Here is a 16,617-nt window from a genome sequence, read left to right as displayed (position 1 = left end):
AGGCGTTTGAGAATTTTGCAGAAGGTCCTCTTATATTTTGTGTAATTGCAGTTTCTCTGTGTTTAAACACAAATGTATTTTTGTTATGCACAATTGTCTACAAAACTGGATAATTTGAGTTTAGTCTGTATTTCCTGTACAAGAGATTGCCTTAGTCTTCAAACGATCTTATTTTAGCCATCTCAAGGGAAACTGGTATGTGGCTTCTGATTTCAGACAAAATTGTCCAAACTTTCATTTTAGCAGACCACTCATTGATCACATACTCTGAATTTTGTAAACCTAAATAGTCTCCATAACCATTTTCAGTCACACCCCTGAAGCTGCTTGATGAGTGTTTTGGTAGTATATGCTTGTTACCGTAGCAACTTAAAGAAGTTGATATAATTGTCTGAGAGTGAACAAAAAAGGAACAACAATGCGGGTCCCAAAGGGATTTTTTTTTTCCCATGATGGCACTAAGTGTACATGAGCAGAACAGGCAAATCTCCTTCTTTTCTATCTGGTGTAAAATGCTGTCATGTCTAATAATTTAAAAGGCCTGTTTGACTTGAGCTTGAACTAGTTTATATACCATATAGTTTGCTTCTTATTTACATAAGAGCAAGGCTCTTTTGTTCCTTTCTATTCATGAGGAAAAGAACTAAAAGGGGAGTTTTCTTGCTGTTTAACAGAAACTAAGATTAGAATTGTAAATATAAAATTAAAAGTACACTATCCTTCCACCACCCCAAACCAATTCTTTCGAGCAGGATAAAGGGAATTTAGGTTCCCCCTTTCTACTTTTGATTATTATTTCCAACAGTATTTCTGAATGCATGAAATATTGGTCTTCATGTTTGTAAATTAACAGAGTTTGATATTTTTTGTAACTTTTAAGTTTACATTTCTTTAGCACCATCTAGTGGATCAAATGCTGTCTCTCTTAATTTAAAAAATAGCACTTTAATGTAATCAAACTGTATAGCAGATTACAACACGCTCTAAGATGACTGTTTTTATTTTAAAATATGACCAATGTATTTAAATTGAGTATGTGACTATATAACAGAAACAGATGATTAGCAACAGCTTGGTTAAAAAGGAATATTGTTAAGCTAGAACTCTTAGGATGCGAAAAAATATAACAGCCTATTATATTTATCTTAAACTCTTCTTTCCTGCGGGGGCCCCCCCCGGCTCTCAGTCCTATTCTATTCTACCTGTTATGTCTTGTCATTTACATTGTAAGCATTTTGGAGAAGGGATTTTCACATACAGTATTTTTGTATAGCACTGTGATGAGCTGGGGAATATATGTACAGCTTTTAAATTCTGTTGGATAGTGAGGGGTGCACTTTGTCAGATTGCAGACTCCATTTTGAATGGGTTAGTTTGCTTTCTCCATTTTACCTCCATCTTGGACAGAAATTCCAAGGGGGGGCAGCATAGGGATAACAATAAAGGGTCATTAACGTAAATGCTGTCCCATTGAAATGGAACCCCCTAAACAATAGGCTCAGCCTTGCGCAGAAGAACCAGTCATCCCAGGTGGGCTGGTAACTTAGTAACTGGTCACCAAGTAGGGGATTTTGATCACCTGATGAGGCTGTTAAGGGAATTACCTGATAAGAGGGCTAGAAGTTATAAAAGGGAGGATCCCTCAGCAATCATTTTACAGAGAGAGGTTAAGAAGAGAGCAGAGATTCCATGTCCTGGATGAGACTGCAGGTGAACAGTGGGGAGAGGATGGGATATTGGACTGCACAGAGTATTCTGGCCTGTGTGTGAAGAACTTTTCAGAGTGGTGAGGAAACAGAGGCAGGGAAAAACGTATATCACTGTGTGCGTTGATTTATCTAGATCTATGCATATGTGTGCGATAAGTAAAGAGAATATTGTATCTAAAATCCTGTGCAAAGTTTGTCTGTGTCTGTTGGCTTTCACTATAAACCAGAAGGCGCACACTTCTGGTGGGTTTCTGGTGAAATGTGCAAGTGCTGCTGAGGAGCCTTGGGAGAGACATTTGTTTCAGGGCTGAGGCAATTGGATCGAGGATGTCCCTGCTGCCAAGAGGGGTGTCAGACATGAGGCGTGAACCTGAAGTGTGCGCCTAGAGGCCCAAAGCCAGGAACAGTGCCTAAACTCTGCCCAGCCCCAGCAAGCTAAAGCATTTGGGATATTGAGCATTTGGGTCCCCTCAGAGCAGTCTGGTGAGTGTCCTAAAGGAGAGCTCAACCACATCTGTGAGAAGCACCTGTCACAACCGGGATTCAGTCTGACTCTGGCTTTTAGGAGTTACCACAATAAATGTTCAGTACTAGCAACAGTAGGAGTAATAAACTCAGGCAAAATTCTCATAAAAACAGTCAGTGTCTGCCTGAGTAAACACTAAGTAAGAACTTCAGTATTTGACCCTTTGAGAATATATATATTTTATTTTATCTAACTATCCACCTTCCTGAGGTGAGGGCACATCCCTAAGCAAGATGTACACATGGCACGCGGAGTGTCCGCCAATTCCAAGTACCATTCCAGACCGCTGGAGAGTACTCCTTTGGCCCAGACAGCTGTAATTCGGGAGAGGGTAAGTCAAGGGACAGGTACACCATGAGCATCATCTGGCCTTGGCGAGGCATGATGAATATACTGAAAAATTAATGCAGCTGGTGGCTTATGACTTCCTTGTACAGCCCCGGATATACCATCAGCTCTCTCCTGCTCCTTAAATAAGGTTCCTGGTTCAGCAGCAAGTTGGGTGAAGTCTGTATTGTGAAGCTATGCTAGCTTGACATTGGAGAAGGGAAGCAAGGGGTCCCCCAGGCCTGTGTGCAGGCACAGGACCACTCTCCAATGGCTGTGATCTCTGGCAGAAGCCCCAAATCCATAGGTGTGGTGGATGTCACATTTCAGGGCAACTGCACCTCTATTACCCCTCTGAGGTCCAGCAAGGGTAACCGCGCTCAGGCTTCCTCCTCCTCAGTTGTCGTAGTCTCCCTCCATCTTGACCAAAATATTTTCCGGCTGCACAGCTCCCTACCTATAATGTGTATTCCCTTCCTGGGGAATTCACCTAAGCAGGCCTGCTTTAGTATTCTCCTCAGAGACATTAAATAGTGAAATTGCCACAGTTAAGTTACAAACTGCTCTTTCTAACTGATCACATTTATTCTTAAGTAAAAGTCTTATGGGAAAAACTAATTAAACAATAAAAAAAAAAACACTACACTCCCTGCTGCAAACAAGGACTATGGCCAGTAAACAGTTTATCAAACCCCACCCAGGGGTTTTCCTGAGGCTACAATTTCATAACTCGTTTTGCTCAGAACAAGAACAGTCATGAATCTGAGAGTTCCTTCTATATACATTTTTTGGGAGGGTTAGATCTGTCCTCTTATAACAGGTGATCAGCAGACTCCCTCAGGGCAAAGCTTCAAAAGGTTAGTTCTTGCATAACTGGAGTAGGTGAACTTTCATACCCCTCCTCCTAGAGATTTCTAGGGTGGGTGAAGTAATATTATTACCCGTCCAGATTATTACAACAATCTATAACAACCCTGCCCCAGCTGCTTTCTCCCTCCTTTCCTCCCTGTGACTGGAATGGTGTTACCTTGAATGGTCCCTTGAAATATGTGTTAACTATTTATGCTAAACAATCTGTTCCACCTTGTATTTAGCAGTGATCTTCTGCATACCCTTCCCAGACCAGAAGAAGAGCTCTGTGTAAGCTGGAAAGTCTCTCTCTCTCTCTCTCTCGGAGAGAGCTCTTCCGTCGGCTTAATAACGCCACCTGTCTGAGCGCAGTAGCTATGTTGGTGAGAGAAGCCCTCCCACTGACATAATGCTGTCTACACAGGGGCTTACGGTCGGTAAACAAAAAATCCACATCGCTGAGCGACATAGAAATACCAAAGTAAGTGTGTAGTGTAGGCCTGGAGTTTAAACTTAATTCACTAAGGTTTAAATTAATTCTGTAAGGTTCACAAAATTGCCATGCCTGTCACAGTGAGCAAACCCGATCCTCATTCAGTGCAGGGGAACAATATGAGAAGAATATTGAGGAAAAACTTGCTAAGACCGTTTTCCCCCTAGACTTCTGTACTGTGAGTTTTTTCCATGCGAGGGGGTGACGAAGGCTTGTATAGTTTTTCGTAAAAATGATTTATAAAAATAGTAGCAAAGCAAAACTGTATTAGTAACAACAGTGCTGCTCTTCACATTTTAGGTTGTTACACTTCTAAAATTATTTCAGTTTTAGTTTTTCTTCATTTGTGCTATGTGGATCTCTTTTTGCATTTCACTTATTTTAGACAATGAAACTACACTGGTCAATTTCACTTAGAAATTCCCAAGCACTAGTACTATTGTGCTTGAGTTACTTTATGTCTAAACCATCAGTTAGAGAGCCAAGGCGGGTGTGGTAATATTTTTTATTGGACCAACTTATGTTGGTGTCAGAGACCAGACAGAGCTCTTCTTCAGGCCTGGGGAAATGTCACAGCAAAATGCAAGGTGGAACAGATTGTTTAGCATAAGTAGTGAAGAACAAGTAATATCCTAGGTTGCACGTGGCTACAACTGTACTGCTTAATACCAAAGGAATTACGTTTAGTTTGATTCTAAGCTGTGCTTATTTTGATATTGTCTTGCAACATATGCCCTGCAGACAGAACTGGCTGAATTTTCAGATGGGAAAGATAAACATGTTTGTTCAGTTTTAAGTCAGCAAGGCTTGATACAAGGTAGCAGCCAGTGTCCATAGCCTTTTTTATATCGTCTTCTCGCTGAAAGGGTGAAGTTCTGTTCTCACATGGCTTCCATTAACTGCAGTAGGAAATCTGAGTAAACATACTTAATGTACTGAATCCTATTTTGTTTAAAACATTCAAGGATGAATCCCTATGCTAGAAAATAGCACAATGGAGTAAGATTCTCTTTTAACCTTAAACCAAATAGTAACTGGCACCTTAGAATTCCAATAAAACACTTACCATTCCTTCCTCTCTCATAGGCCTTGGATTGTACACAGTAAATGCAGTATATGGAGATACCATTGTTATGCCTTGTCCTCAGGAAGTACCTAATGATCTGATGTTTGGAAAATGGAAATATGTGAGTATGGCTTATCTTGAACTTAATTATTGCCAGTATAAGTAGATTTTTTGGTGAATAAAAGTGCAGATTCAAATGTACATAATTCCACTGTTCTACTGTCAAGTACAGTTGAAGGTAGGTAGAATTAGTTTCAAATGTGCAAGAGAAATAATTATTAATTAGGGCATTCTGTCAAGCCACATTAAAAACATGCCAGATTGCCTAACTCTTATTGGTTATAAAAACCCATCTTTACACATTTGCATCTTCCTAAAGCAGGAAGTGTTTTATCCTCATGAAAAGGATCCCCAAGTTGACAACCACTCCATGCTGTTTCATGCTTCACTGTATTTTTGCATGCTGCAGAAGGCAAAGTGAGCCTTACTGGAGTCCTGGGTTCTGTTTCCCTGTGCAGCTAATGGCATGCAAAAAATGTGCCAGAGGCACAGCAGAAAAAAACGAATGCTGCCTTGACTCACTCCATGGATTTGTATTGGAAACACTGCAGAATACACAGTGAACTTCAGTATTATTAGTAAATGTCACTTTGTAGTTCATACACCACTGTAAACTTAAAAAAATAAACAGCACAAGAGTACATAGCAGCAGTGGAACCGTATGCAGTAATTAATGAATATGGATGGGCAAACCAGTTATGATAAGCATTATCCCCTTTCACCTCTCTCTAACTGAAGTCAAAATTAACATTTTCCATATTTCTGAAAAACCTGTTTAAGCATCTCCCCTGATTTATGATCTCCATTTCCAAAGCTGTCCCCTCACTCCCCAAAACCAAAATGTTACCTGTTTTGAGGAGTGGAGGGCTGACTTGGTTCCCAGATCTCTTGCTCTGGCAGGGAATTTCTACTTCCAAGTTCTGCCTGCTCCTCATTAATCTAATTCTCTCTCCTTTTGGTGGTGGCCAAATGGGCCATTCTTGTGCGACAAATCTACCACTTTAATATTTAAAAGGACTTGGAGTGAACTGCCGTATAGTGAAATTGCATCTTCCGTACAAGATCCCATCATTTCCGTGAGGTTAACAATTCTTGCAGGAAGAAGCGAGGGATCTCAAGAGCTCCAGAATTTTCAAACCCACCTCTGCATTTTGGGATGTAAATTGCAGAGTCCTGTGGAGCATGTTTGCTTAGAGGAGAGGGTTATAACACTTCAAATAAGCCTACAAAAGATGGCCAGAATTTTGCTGAAAACTCCTTCCTTCCTTCTGCACCTTTTTCTAGAAAGGCAGTTGCTGCACTTGGTGAACTTGCAAAACTATTTTGAGAGAGAGAAATCCGGTCTCTTCCCCCAACACCCAACCCCATTGCACCAGGGATAGTTACTAATCAACAGTGCAGAAAAAATTTAGAAGTTGCTGATTGCTGTAGATCTGTCACACCTTTCCTAAACAGCCACCACCAAGGGTCCAGGGGGAGGTGACATATGTTGTGTATAATAATTTGTACAACCATAACCAGCTAAGATTTTTAACGTGCTAAGTACAGCCAAAATATATTCCATGTAACCCCCTGTTCCCTGGCCTCCTCGCATGCCAATGATTTTCTCTTTGTTTTTCATCTTTTGTAAGACATTTCCTTTCTTTGGAAGCAAGAACAGCCTTGTCAATTTCTGGTCATGCCATAGACGACTTATTTTATAGACTGAGAGGAGATTTCAGTTTCTACTATAATATTCTCGGGGTGGCCCTTCCAAGTCCCTGGTATAGACTTCGAAACACTCAGAGAGGAGTCTGTCTCCAGAGAATCTACTGGAGATTTTACATTGACTTTGGTGCATGCTAGGGCAGAATATTTGTGATCTCTGAATATTCATGCATTGCGGACAGGAACAACAAAGCTCACAAGCACTATGCTACCAATTCTTAGTGCTTTGATTTAAGGAGATCTCGGTTTCCTGGAACATAACATGAAGAATAGTCTTTCCCTTTGCTTTTATGTAAAGGAGGGGAGGGGAAAACAAATCTTGCAAAACACAGTTTGCAGTTCTGCCTCTTATGAATATTAACTTTCTCTATGGCAGCTCCATGTAAAGTTTTCCTTTGATATTTTCCATTTTTTGATAGCAACTGCATACTGATTAAAGCGAGGAGGATGTCTAGAAACTATTTTGCAGGTTATTCTGAAACACATAAATAATCTTTTATTGTAGGTATATTCCCATGCTTAGAGACCTCTGGATGCTTTAACAAAAAGAAACTAAAAACTAATTTAGAATAAAATGGCCATTTTTGCCTGATTAAATCCCAGGTTGGGAACTATATTTGAACATCCCTGACGAAAAATACAAAATATGTAAAAAACAAGAGACTGAAAAAGAAACTGAAATCTTGAGTCTAACTTTGGATGCCTCTGATATTTCATATACCTCTGGTATGCGGAAATGCAGCTAATTCCACAGCCACCAGCCTTTGTCAGAGAAGGTCCTTCCTCATTCCATGTCAGTATTGTACCCCATAGCATGGTAATCCATTCCAGAGCAGCCAGTCCAGCACCCAGTATGCTATGTAGCACAACAGACTGCCCTTCAAATGACAGATCTTATCATCGCTCTTTGTACTTCTGTAGCACTGGATCAATTGATTGCACAGCAACTGGAGAATACCCCATCCTCTTCTTCCCCCCCCCCCCCCCCCCAAATCAAAACAAACATCGTAATCCTCCGAATTATGTCTGTTCGCATCATTTTAAACTACATATTGGCTGGATAGCAGGCACCTATTGCAGATCTTGGAGCACTTCTAAATAAGTCTTTGTGTTTATGGAAGATGAAGCATTTATTTATTTATTTATATTTTACTTCATTTTAGGAAATGGCAGACACCTCTCCAGTCTTTATTGCCTTCAGGTCAACAACAAAAAAAGGTGTACAATATGACGATGTACCCGAATACAAAGGCAGATTGAGTCTCTCAGAAAATTATACCTTATCCATCAAAAATGCAAGGATCAGTGATGAAAAAAGATTTGTGTGTATGCTAGTGACCGTGGACAATGTGTATGAAGAGCCTACAGTAGTCAAGGTGTTCAGTAAGTAACAGCTAACATAGCTACTAATATGGATCTCCAATTAGGGAATTGCTGTTGAAAGATGAAAGCAAAAAGAGTAAAAAAAAAAAAAAAAAAAATGTTTAACATTAGCCAGTTTTCTGCAATAAAAAATCCTAATCTGTCGTAGCATTCATGTAACAGGATTCTCTGTTGTCTTAGTATGTCAGCTCTGAAAAAGAGGAATTTCAGGGCTTGATAATGAATCAATTGTATGCATAAACTACATCATTTTGCCCCTAAAATGAAAAATGTAAAAATAAGACTAATGGGAAAATTTTCACTTACTCTGTTAGTGAACTTTTCTGGGAGTGGGGGAAGTGTTAAGTGATATGTTGGAAATGTTTGATGGTAGTATATGAGTTTAAAGAAATGTATTTAAATGTTCTAAAGAGCCTGGCGCACGCAGATAACGAAACTTAAAATAAAGGCTTAAAAACAGGATATTAGCTAAAAGTCAAATTTTTCTCCTCTCTTGAAATGTCAGCAACAAAGGTGTATTAGCATTATGATTTAAGGCTTGACACCATAAACCTTACTATTGAACACATCTGTCTAAGATTTTCAAAAGTAACTAGTGATTCTGGGTTGCTAAAGTTTTCAGAGTCCAGGATTTTCACAGCCAAGTTGCTTGGTAATTTTTGAAATTAAGGCCCCTTTAGGATTTCTGACATAAAACACGTAAAAATTGACAGTCAGCATGACTAATCACTACTGAAAATCTTGTCCTTAGCATTTCCTACTGTGAATAGACTCACAGAAAACAGTGGGTTTCTCCTCCATACCCTACCTCAAAATCTTCTTTTGCTTCCTTGCCTTTGTGCACTCAAGATGCATGTTTAAATAAAGTTTACACAGAGTAACTCTGTTGTCAGGAAAAGTTGAAAAGTTATCAAAAAGATTACTTTTTGGCTCAAAGAAAATACATAATCCACCAAATTTAATAATGATCTTATAACTCAAGCAGGAAGAAGGGTGTGAGGGATTCTTCAATGTTGTTGTCCTGGTATCTCATAGCACAATGGTGTCAGTGTCCCAGTCAGTTTGAAGGGAGATTGGGAGTTAACAGTAATTCACTTCCATTGTTTTATTTTGTTTGACTGCAAGGACAGCAGGGATATGTGTGCAGAGTGCTTGAAATGAAGTGATAAAGAGTTATCCTGGTTATTTATCATGAAGTAAATATGTAGATAAGACTGTATTATAGAGTGGTTACCAAGTGTTTGAATACCAAGTGGTTGAATTACTGTATATAGTTCTATTTCTAAGGACTACATGATGTTAGTTCAGCCATGTGCCACATCCTATACCTTTTGTGGCAGGGGTGGTCAAACTTCTTGGCCCGAGGGCCACATCTGGGTGGGGAAATTGCAGGGCTGGGGCAGGGGGTTGCGGTGCAGGAGGAAGTGCAGGGTGTGGGAGGGGGTGCGGTGTGCAAGAAGGGGCTCAGGGCAGAGGGTTGGGGTGCAGGGTGCAGCAGGGGGTTGGGGGCTCAGGGCAGGGGGTAGGAGTGCAGGGTGCGGCCTCCGGCCCGGTGCCACTTACCTCGAGCGGCTCTGGGGTGGCAGTGGCACACAGCAGGGCTAAAGCAGTCTCCCTGCTCCTGGCCCCACGCCACTTCTGGAAGTGGCCAGCATGTCCAGCAGTGGCTCCTGGGCAGGCGGGCGGCTCTGCTGCGTGCTGTCCTCGCCTGCGGGTACCACCCCTGAAGCTCCCATTGGCCACGGTTCCCCATTGCATGGAACCCTCTTTCCCCCATCCCCCACGCCCACCCCCCCGCTGGAGCCGCAGGGATGTGGTGCCAGCTGCTTCTGGGAGCAGCATGGGGCCTTAGCCCTGCTGCATCACAGGGCTGGCAATCCCGCAGGCTGGATTGAAAGCCCTGATGGGACGGATTCGGCCCACAGGCTGTAGTTTGCCCTCCCCTGTTTTATGGCATTAATTAATTAAGCTTACATTTAGCAAGGAAAATAAGAATAGAAAATGATGAATGGGTAATGTTTCTGAGTTAACATTTCCAGAAAAACCTTTACTTCAGACTTTTTTTTTTTGAGTGATTTTACAATTTTAAAGTTCTGTTAACACGTTTTAGCATTTAATTTCCCTGGTTGGCTTATATTAAGGAAAAATTAAGATTTGTTGGCAAGTTGCACAGGTTCAGCCAGTAAAGTTTCTAAATTCTTCAAACGGCTGAACCGCAGCTGTATGAATGCCAAGTAACCAAAATTCTGGTTATCTGAAACTCAGATCTGTCCCTTGAGGTTTGACTGAAGTTCAGTTTCTGTGGAGCTCGTTACATCCTTAGTCCTGAGTTAATCAGCTGGTGCAGCTAACAAGGTGTATTGGCTCATTGCTCAGATAACACCTGCTAATAGCCCTCATTGGATTGTTCAAGTAACAACCTCTGCCAGCTTTCCTGGTGGATCTTTTCAGCATCTTCATCAGGATGTAGATAGCCAAAATTTCCAGAGCATACTGGCTCCACATACATTAGCTCCTATCTCCTTGCACAGCGATTTGGACTCTACAGCTAGCAAGCTGAGTTAATGTGCTTACAGAGCTGTAAAGTTGCTATTCTAAGCCCCTGCAGCCAGAGATAAGCAGTTTGCTGAAGTTACAAGCCCCACCAACCTATGCTCTGATGCTATTAAACTCTTGAGCTTAAAATTTCCTTCTGCTTCAGCAGATGATCTTCTCGATGTCTGGCACCCAATAAGTGTAAGCACAGTAAATTAATCTGTTTGCACAGGTTCAAGCCTGTTGCTATTCCTCCTCATCTGCCACAGCCTGTGTGTGCAGTCAGTGCTTAATTTGCAATGAGAGAGGTGCTGGGGCTCAAGCAATTTTTTTACTTAACTGATGCGTCAGGCCTAAAGGTGCCGGGGCTATGAACTGCTAACCCTAGGGGTGCCAGGACTCAGCCCTGGCACAAATTAAACGCAGTCTACACTGCAATTAGACATCTGCAACTGGTCTGTGCCGGCACACTCATGCTGTGAGGCTGTTTAATTGCAGTGTGGATATTCCAGCTCAGGCTGTAGCCTGAGTTCTGGGATCCTCCCACCTCACAAGATCCTAGAACCCAGGCTCCAGCCCGAGCCTCAACGTCTGCACTGCAATTAAACAGCCCTTTAGTCTGAGCCCAAGTCACCTGGCATGGGTCAGCTGTAGGTTTTTAACTGTGGTGTAGCTGTACCCTGAGTGGGCAGGGAGAGCTCTAAGCAGCTCTTCTGTGCCTTCTCCACTGCATCTGCTCAGCAGCACCTTCTTTCGCTGCCTCCCACCTCCTCACATGTGGGTGGACAGAGCACTTGCTCTGGCTCACTGCTCCCATTCCAGGTAGTGAATACCCCCAGGTAACCCCAAAGGGAGCAGGATAGATGGTTCATTGTCTCTTACTGAACTCAGAGAGGGGAGAGCTCAATAAAGGGTGGATAGCCTTCCTTAAAGAACAACCAAGTGCAGTCATGGGGGAAAAAACATAGAAAGAAAGGAAAAACAAAAAGACACAGCAAACTTCAAATTTGTTCAGTTTATCAGATGGCTGGTAAAATGATATAAAAACAGCCATTTTTGTTGATGGGACCTGTTTGCATGGGATGAGGGCAGTTTAGGAGAGCTGACTGTGGTTCAGGTGATGGGCATGAAAACTTATTGTCCCTGCAAGTGTGTTTGGAAAATGGGTTAATCTGTTTGTTTTAAAACAACACACAAACAGTGTTTATGCTTCTAAAATACAGTTTCTTCTGTTCTGTTTTTCTGCTTGAGAACAACATGAGGCTTTTTGAGCCCAGGGTTTTTGGTGCATGGCTTTGGTATTTTATTTGCCACTGGCAAGTTGTTTGAGAATTCCAAATAAATAGTTTACTTTATTGCTTTTGTTTTTTTCTTTTTGATAGTCTGCTTGGACAAATCTTCTAAAATGCAGGAAATTGTGTCTCAATATATGAAGAAAGAGGCTTAGAATGGAAACTTGTGCAAACTTAACTACTGCTGTAGTAGGCATGACAAGTGTAAATGAATAAACTTTTTATTCTGTTTTTTCTTTATTTTATATTTTTAAATTGTGTGAAGAGAACTTGGAACAGGATAGCAGGGCACTTGGTAACTTTCTGGATTACTAGCATTGTTTGATAGGTTTGATTTGAAAAAGTTTCTGTAAACTGAAATGTGAAAATTTGGAGAAAGTTTCAGTTTGTATACGTGTGTATAAATGTCTGCTTATTTAGAAGCACAGCTGGAGTGCAGAGACTTTCTTTGACTGTGTAAATATACAGACTTTGTTTCCTTCAAACTTATAGGAAAACAGTCTCTTGGAGATAAAAATTTGCATTCCAGGCTTTAGGCCAGAATGAATTTTAACATACTAGTTATGTAGTCTCTAGAAAATCGTGTTTTATAATGGAAACGCTGATGGAGCCTCAACTCTAACAGGGAAGGGTGCAGCTACCATAAATAGGATGATGTATATTGCTACTGAATAGAAAGTTTGCTTTTAAAGAGATGCAATCGATTCAAAATCTAGTGAGTTTTGAAAAATAAAGTAATTTCAGATACTACTTTTGCTTCTGTTATACTAATCCCAGGTGTTACTTAAGTGTAACAGTAGTATGGGGGGAAAATGAGAAGTGAGATTAAGTTGAGTTTCTCAGTTTGAAATATTAAAGCTAAACTAATATTGTGTTAAAACTTCTTTTGTGCCACTATGTTTTCTATACCACTGTTTCCTTCTTCTGGAAATGTATCATGTTCATCAGTAGGCTCTCTCTCAATCTAGGTTGTAGCATTCCTGGTCAAAATATAGCATGTCAATATGTGTAGCATAAATTTACGCTAGTTTTATATTATCATGTAAAATGACATGTATAAAGTGAAACCAGTAACATGATTACCTCTCCTGTTAAATCTCGTGAGATTTTTTTTTTTCCCCCTCCAAAGTCCATTTGTCAATATTTTGTTAGGAGCAATTTTTTTAACAGCCAAGGAGGGTGTAAACCCCCAAAAGACAAGGTTTCAAATGAAAAGCATGATAACTCTGCAGCTCACCAAATAGTTCTAATATAGTTGCTGATGCCATGTTGCTGAATGTTCTGTCTTTGTTGTTGGAGAATGTTAGTCCTTTATACAACAAATTGACATTCCTGCTCTCCTTTCTCTTATACATATTTTTTGTTTATAGAACAACCATCTCAACCAGAAATTATACATCCAGCAAACTTCCTAGAAGCGGAAAAGTTTAAAATGGTAGGAGCATTTTTCTTAATTTAAACGCATGTACCTGGAGGTGAGTTTGGAGCTGTGCCATCAGCAAGATGGAATATTCTGTGTGTGTTTTCTGAGCTAGGAATAGTGGGATATGGGGAGGGTTGCTCAGGACCTAGTCTGAGACTATAGAATTTCTGAAACCATTTCTTGAAAAACCAGTTTTCAGCTGAATCAGGAATAACAGCAACATGCTAGAAAGTTACAACTAGCCCTACACATATCCAGAAGAATGGGTCCAGCTGTATTTTGCCCCCTGCCCCTAAGAAATACCCAAGCATCTTTTGTCATTTATCCTTCAAAAAAAATCAAAAAGTTTTGGATTGTTTGTACTTTCCTGAGACTTTAACTAATCATGTAACCAAGAGTAACCCCATAAGCATAAATGAAGGAGTAATTCTATCAAAACGTCAGAGGACAAAATGTTTGATAATTTTTGTGTGTTCTGCAGCTCGGGGAATGTATTGCAAGAGATAGTTATCCAGATGGCAACATTACATGGTACAAAAATGAAAATATTTTGCAGCCCGTTGAAGGAGGTATGTTTCAGTAATGAACGATGAACCAATCCTATAACAACATGCACATGTCAGTAACTTTACTCATATGAGTAATCCTATTTAAAAGGGTTATTCCATGACACAGGCTATGCATGTGGGGAAAGGTTTGCATGATTGAGGCTTAAAATTGTGGGTTTAAATATTGTCTTATTATTGCCAAAATGTTAGATGTATCTTTCTGAGTTAAGGATTTTTTTTAAAGTAACTAGAAAATTAATTAGAAAGTGTTTGGTTTGTTTTTGTCTTTTTTTAAATGCTTATGGGATTTTAGGACAGTATTATTTGACCGGGAATCATTGTTGGGGTGTTTTTTCTTTGTGAGCCAAAGTGTCAGGACCAGAGGATGCAGTCTGGGATGAATTTTGTTTATTGTATTGCTTGCTTTAAAATTCATGTCTTCTGCTTAGATGCTGAGCAATAGGTGCATAAAAATCATTAATATACAAAATAAGAAAAAAAACCAAAATTAGGAAAGGTTGTATATACTAAGAATGACACTGAAACAATGTCTCCTTTTCAGTTGTTGTCATGAGCTTACAAAAGGTCGTGGACCAATCAACTGGACTCTTCACCACGACATCTTCTCTCCAGTACATGCCGACAAAGAAAGATGCAAATGCCCAGTTTGCCTGTAGCATGACATATTACGGACCATCTGGACAGGAAAAAATATCATCTGAACCAATGGTCTTTGATGTTCACTGTAAGTTGTTAAAAACTGTGTCGCAGAACTATGTTCATAAATATGATCTTTCTGGGGAAAAAAATCAGTCTACCAGCAAAATTGCAGGGTCACAGACTTCCATTGATAGCAAAACCCCTTACTAAAACTGTGAGATAAATCAGAAGAATGATGCTCTTTTTGATAATAGGATTAATACTTTTTCAAAGTTGATTTGCAGTGAAAAGATTTAAGTCAAGCATACACTGTATCCATTTCAGGATTATGAGTTTTATTTTCTTTTTTCAGTGACATTAGATTTCTGAATATTAAGATTACTGTTTCAGGAGGAAAAGAGTAGCAGCTAAAAGAATCTTATGATGAAAGGGGAATTTCAAGTCCTCATAACAAACTACTACTAAATAAGCTGAATTAGAAGTTTTCATAGTAGCTGACTAGAGTTTAAAAATATTGTGTGAGAATTAAAGATAGTCTTCTCATCTCTCTCTGCCCAGTGAAATATGCAGTAAATGTAAACTAGCTCACCTCAAGATTGGTATACTAAGGTACCCAAATGTTTAGAGTACTTCTTGAGCACAAAAATGTCGTGTATCTAAACAAGCAGTACAATGTCATTGCTTTTTTAATACAACAGTGCCCAATCAGCTCTGTAGTTAATGCTGAATTGAGTTTTACACTTCAAATGCATTTTTATTGCTTTTTTTTATAAAGGAGAAGTTATGTAGCTAATAATATCCAACTCATCGAAATACAAAATGTACTTGCATCTTACGGTACAATAGAACCCTCATTGAGCAAAGAAAGCAGGCAATAGACCAGGAAGTAGTGAGGAAGATGTTAGCAACTGTCGAGCGCATGGCAGGCCATGTCAAAGAAGTGAAGAGAGAAACTGCTTAATGAGCATAGAAGGTACCAGGTCTTAGTAGAGAATTGAGGAGAAAAGAACACTGAAGAAAATTTACAGACAAAACTGTCTTTTCCTGTATACCTTAAATGAAAGCTCAAGTCCTAAATAAAACCCTTCTGGTTTGGGAATGCTTCTTCTGTCCAGGCATCTGTCTGTTTTATGTGGCTTCAACTACATAAGTTTATGTGAAGTAATGCATTTGTATTATTTTCGTGAGTTACAATGACTGCCGCTGAGAGAAAGTGATCACTGAAACCAGTAAAATGAATACCAAAAAAAAAGAAAAAAATTGACTAGAATTCTTCAGGTGCTGTGTAATTTAGTATGATATTGATACTGTTTGCTGCTACTAGAAAAAATAAAAATCTTAAATTTTCCTTCAAATCCATCTAGTGAAGATGTTACAACAAAGAAAAGATGAAATACAAAACAGATTAAGTTCAGTTGCTTGGCCTACAACAAATAAGGATTCCCATTTCAGACTGGATAAAGCAGCCTTGTGCATCTGGCATTTCTGAAACATATTAAGATCTTTCTAAATTTGCGAAATATACATAGCAACTTAAAACTCTGTACCAACTTTAGGGCCCAAAAATTCAAGGTGCTAAAAGCTCTTAATGTTGCTGAAGCTCGGCACCTCCCAGCATCAAATCATTGTCCATGCGCTGAGGGCCCAGTCCTGGCCACAAGAACTTCCACCATGTGAAACCTAGAGCAGCAGCAATGCACAGCTGCTCTCTGCAGTCATAAGAACAGCCATACTGGGTCTGACAAATGGTCCATCTAGCCCAGTATCCTGTCTTCCAATAGTGGTCAATGCCAGATGCTTCAGAGGGAATGAACAGAACAGGTAATTATTGAGTGATCCATACCCTGTCGTTCACTCCCAGCTTCTGGCAACCAGAGGCTAGGGACACGCTAATAGCCATTGATGGACCTATCCTCCATGAACTTACCTTGTTCTTTTTTCAATCCTGTTATAGTCTTGGCCTTCACAACATCTCTGGAAAAGAGTTCCACAGGTTGACTGTGCATTATGTGAAGAAATACTTCCTTGCTGCCTGTTAA

The 16,617-nt window shown here is 40.0% G+C and overlaps 1 protein-coding gene across 5 annotated transcripts in view; it reads left to right on the top strand.

Moving 5' to 3' along the window:
• ALCAM (activated leukocyte cell adhesion molecule) overlaps positions 1-16,617 on the top strand; it is a 159,723-nt gene that overhangs the window by 110,497 nt on the left and 32,609 nt on the right. For all 5 annotated transcript variants that reach the window (XM_037907773.2, XM_037907787.2, XM_037907796.2 and 2 more), the window contains exons 2-6: positions 4,991-5,091; positions 7,901-8,120; positions 13,318-13,382; positions 13,852-13,939; positions 14,481-14,663. In XM_037907773.2, the coding sequence (XP_037763701.1) occupies positions 4,991-5,091; positions 7,901-8,120; positions 13,318-13,382; positions 13,852-13,939; positions 14,481-14,663 (657 nt within the window). The remainder of the gene's footprint in view (positions 1-4,990; positions 5,092-7,900; positions 8,121-13,317; positions 13,383-13,851; positions 13,940-14,480; positions 14,664-16,617) is intronic.

The sequence above is a fragment of the Chelonia mydas genome, chromosome 1, assembly GCF_015237465.2.
Source record: "Chelonia mydas isolate rCheMyd1 chromosome 1, rCheMyd1.pri.v2, whole genome shotgun sequence".
Lineage (NCBI taxonomy): Eukaryota > Metazoa > Chordata > Testudines > Cheloniidae > Chelonia > Chelonia mydas.
The sequence above is the reverse complement of the archived record's forward strand: the minus strand, read 5'-3'. Positions and strand labels throughout refer to the sequence as shown.